Here is a 4,053-nt window from a genome sequence, read left to right on the forward strand (position 1 = left end):
TGCGACAAGGAGGAGGAGGGGACGATCTTCACGGTCGAGCTGCCCGCGGACGACGGCGCGTCGACGGCCGTGCGCGTGCGCGCGAACTGGAGCGACAGCGTCGCGACGCTCGCCGCCCACGCGCGGGAGAAGGCCCACAAGCACGGCGGCATCCACGCGAAGCTCCAGCTGGCGCTGCGGAGCGAGCCCGGCCGGCCCCGCGCGGTGCTCCACGACGAGGACGCGCTGGGCGACGTCATGACGGAGGCCGACCGGGACCGCGTCGTCGCGGCCGCGCCGGAGCCGGAGGGCCGCTTCGCCGCGATCGGCCTGGCGGCCGCGCGCCTCGAGAAGGCCGAGGCGGCGGGCGAGGCGCTGCCGCCGCCGCCGCCGGAGGCGCGGCGCGCCTTCGACTTCGACGACCTGACGTTCACGGTCGCGGACCGCGCGACGCGCGAGCCGAAGCATCTCGTCGCGGGCGTCTCGGGCAGCGTGCGCGGCGGCGAGATCATGGCCGTCCTCGGCCCGTCGGGGTCCGGCAAGTCGACGCTCGTCGCCATGCTCACCCTGCGCACGGCGACGGGCGCCGCGTCGGGCGCCGTGCGCATCGACGGCGCGAAGCTCACGGCGGCGCGGTTCCGGGCAGGAAAAGAGAGCGAAATTCCCAACTTCAAAGGGCTCCTATCTCGGCCGTTTCCACTCGTTTCGGCTGATTTTTGGACGAGCGATCATCTCTCGGAACGATCTCGAAGCATGGATGCTTTTTCCGGAACGCGCGCGCGCGGAACACTCATGTTGAAGCGAACTTGAATCACTCTTCCTGCCCAGGCGCGATTCCGGGCGTCGTGTTTCGTCGTCGAGCAGCGGGACGAGCTCTGGCCCTACCTGACGTGCCGCGAGTCCATGGCCTACGCCGCGGCGCTCTACGGCGCGCCGGGGCGGGACCCGGACGCGCACCTCGACCGCCTCGGGCTCGCGTCGTGCGCGGACACGCTAGTGGGCACGCACTTCCAGCCCGGCCTGAGCGGGGGCCAGAAGCGGCGCCTGTCCATCGCGCTGGCCCTCGTGAAGCGCGCGAAATGCCTGCTGCTGGACGAGCCGACGTCGGGCCTCGACGCCGCCGCGGCCTACAACGTCGTGACGTTCCTCCGCGAGCTCGCCAAGGCCGACAAGCTGTACGTCGTGTCGACGATCCACCAGCCGAGCGCGCGCGTCTTCGCGCACTTCTCGTCCGTGCTGCTGCTGTCCAAGGGCCGCACGGCCTACTGCGGCCCGGCGGACGCCTGCCTCGCCCACTTCGAGGCCCTGGGCCACGCCGTGCCGCCCCACACGTCCGTCGCGGAGTTCTTATTGGACGCGGTGAACGCGGACTTCACGGACGACGCCAAGGTCGACGCGATTTTGGACGCGTGGGCGCCCGTCGAGGAGGACCGGGGGCCCGCGAAGGTCGACGGCGACGCGGCGCCGCCGCCGCCGGCGCAGCTCGCGGTCTGCCTCCGGCGCCAGTGCCTCCTGATCCGCCGCGACCCCATCCTCCTCGTGGTCCGGGCCGTCGCGCTCTTCGCCGGCAACCTCTACTTCTCCATCGTCTACATCCAGGCGCGGCGGCGCCACCAGGACCAGGTGCAGAACCGCATGATGGCGGCGCTGTGGCTCCTCGTGTACCCGACGGAGGCGTCGGTCCGCGCGGCATTCGACGACTGGTCCCGACCAAACTTCAAGACTCTCGAGCTCGGTCAAATCGATTCGGCTCATTCTTGGACGAGAGCTTTTCTCTCATCGAGCTCTCCACGAAGAGCACGGAAACCTTTGTCGAAACGGTTCGATGCGCACATTGAAGTCGGATTGAAGATGTGAATTCCACTCAGGTGTCGGTCCTGGTCGCGTACGCGACGAACATGGAGATGGGCTACGTGCGCACGGAGGTCACGAACGGGCTGCTCCGGGCCGGTCCCTACCTGCTCTCCAAGGCGCTCCTGGAGATCCCGCTCATGATCCTGCTGGCCTTCGCGGCGCTCGGCGTGCCGGGGTTTTTGGTTTTGGACTTTGGGAACTTCGGGTCGTCCATGGTCGTCTGGGCGCTGCACCAGTACGCGTGCGAGACGACGGCGGCGTGCTGCGCGTGCCTGGGCCACCCGCTGCTGGCCATGGCGGCCTACATGACCATCTGGTACTGCGACCTGCTCTACTGCGGCGTCTGGGTGCCCCGCGACGACATGGTCTGGCCGCTGCGGGCCTTCCACTACCTGTCGCCGACGACCTACGGCCTCCGCCAGCTCGTCTGGAGCGACCTGAGCTACGGCCACTACGACAAGTGCGACAACTACCCCAGCGACCAGTACTGCTTCTGCGGCGACGACGTCGACGCGCGCTGCGACGGCGAGTCGGTCCTCCGGAACCTGCACAAGCTCTTCGCGCTCTTCCACCCGAAGGACACGCTCGCCGTGGACTCCCTCAAGCTCATCGGCATCGCCGTCCTCTACAAGGCGACCCAGGCCGCGCTCTTCATGCACTCCTGCCACGGCGCGACGGCCGTCGAGCCGGCGAAGAAGCGCGCTGAAGCGTGCCTAAAGCGAGCGTAGCCTAAAGCGAGTACTCGCCCCGAAGCAGCAATCCGGCGGCCCTTAGCGCCGCGGGTCGCCTAGAGCCCCGCGCCGGGCGCGAACTGCTTCACGGACGCGACGACGGCGGAGTGCTGGCCGCCGCCGGCGACCTGGGTGACGACGATCTCCGCCTTGTCGCCGAGGGACGACGTGAAGGACACCTTCTCGGGCTCGAACTTGTCCACCGCGGTGCCGAGGCCGAGCGCGTTCATGTCGCCGTAGCCCCAGGCGAAGACGGCCCCGGACCGCGACAGCGCGAGGCAGTGGTTCGAGCCGCTGCAGACGGAGCCCACGGCCGTCGTCGGCACGGGCACGCGCGTCGGCGCCGTCACGAAGTCGCCCGCCTTCGCGCCGACGTCGACCCCGATGCCGAGCTGGCCGTAGTCCGCGCGGCCCCAGCTGTACAGCGTCCCGTCGGCGCAGAGCGCCAGCGAGTGGTGCTGGCCGCCGTCGAGCTGGGCGAGCGCCACCTGGTCGAAGAAGGGCACGGGCACGGGCGTCGCCGCGTCTTTCGTCGTCCCGTCGCCGAGCTGGCCGTAGTTGTTGAGGCCCGTCGCGTAGAGCGCGCTCGACGTCGCCGCCAGCAGATGGTAGGCGCCGCAGCCCAGGGCCTTGAAGGTCGTCGCCTCGAGGCCGCTCAGGTGGCCCGGGCTCAGGTGGTCGCTGACGATCGCGGGCTTGTCGTACTCGCCGTCGGCGCCGCGCATGGGCCGGACGGGCCGGCCGAGCTCGCCGACCTCGCCGACGCCCCAGGTGAGGCAGGAGCCGTCGCCCAGGAGCGCCGCGTTGAAGGCCGCGCCGCACTTGACCGCGACGACGGCGGCGAGCGGCGAGCCGCGCGAGACCTCGAGCGGCGTCGTTTGTTTCCTTTTCGGATCCAAACCCGCGTTCGGCGGCGCGTCGAACCACTGCTTGCCCTCCTTGTCCTTGTAGCAGCCCCAGCCGAAGACGCACCCGGACATGGTCACGGCGAAGGTCTGCGAGTCGCCCGCGGCGACGCACGTCACGGGGTCGCCGTTCGACACGGAGACCTCGAGCGGCAGGTACTCGTCGCCGCCGCGCCCGAGGCTGCCCTCGTCGTTGCAGCCCCAGGTGTAGCACTTGCCGTCGGCCGTGCAGGCCGCGTTGTGCAGGCCGCCGCAGGAGAGCATGACGACCTTTTTTTCCCGGAGCGAGAGCACGCGCCGCGGCCGCGGCACGACGGTGTCGCGCTCGTCCTCGAGGTCCTTGCTGTGGGCGAGCTGGCCGCAGTCGCCGGAGCCGAAGCTCAACACGTCCGTGTGCGCGACGAGGAACTGGGCCTCGAGCTGCTCCGCGTAGTTGACGTAGTCGCGCGCGGCCTCGAGGACCGCGACCGCCGGCTCCGCGGCGAGCTGGCCCTCGGCCCAGGCCGCGAACTTGGCGTTGAGCGCGGAGACGCGCGTCTGGTAGAGCTCGCGGGCGAGCGCCGTCTCGCCGCGGCCGGCCCAGC

The 4,053-nt window shown here is 70.4% G+C and overlaps 1 protein-coding gene across 1 annotated transcript; it reads left to right on the forward strand.

Annotated features, from left to right (window-relative positions):
• Positions 1-237: 237 nt before the first annotated feature.
• On the forward strand, positions 238-1,836 carry ABC5 (putative ABC transporter; the record flags this gene model as incomplete). Its single annotated transcript, XM_009039932.1, has 2 exons — positions 238-579; positions 808-1,836. The coding sequence occupies 2 exons, from the start codon at positions 238-240 to the stop codon at positions 1,834-1,836; spliced, it is 1,371 nt and encodes a 456-aa protein (XP_009038180.1).
• Between the last annotated feature and the right edge of the window lie 2,217 nt (positions 1,837-4,053).

This window comes from Aureococcus anophagefferens (assembly GCF_000186865.1).
Source record: "Aureococcus anophagefferens unplaced genomic scaffold AURANscaffold_13, whole genome shotgun sequence".
Classification (NCBI taxonomy): domain Eukaryota; class Pelagophyceae; order Pelagomonadales; family Pelagomonadaceae; genus Aureococcus; species Aureococcus anophagefferens.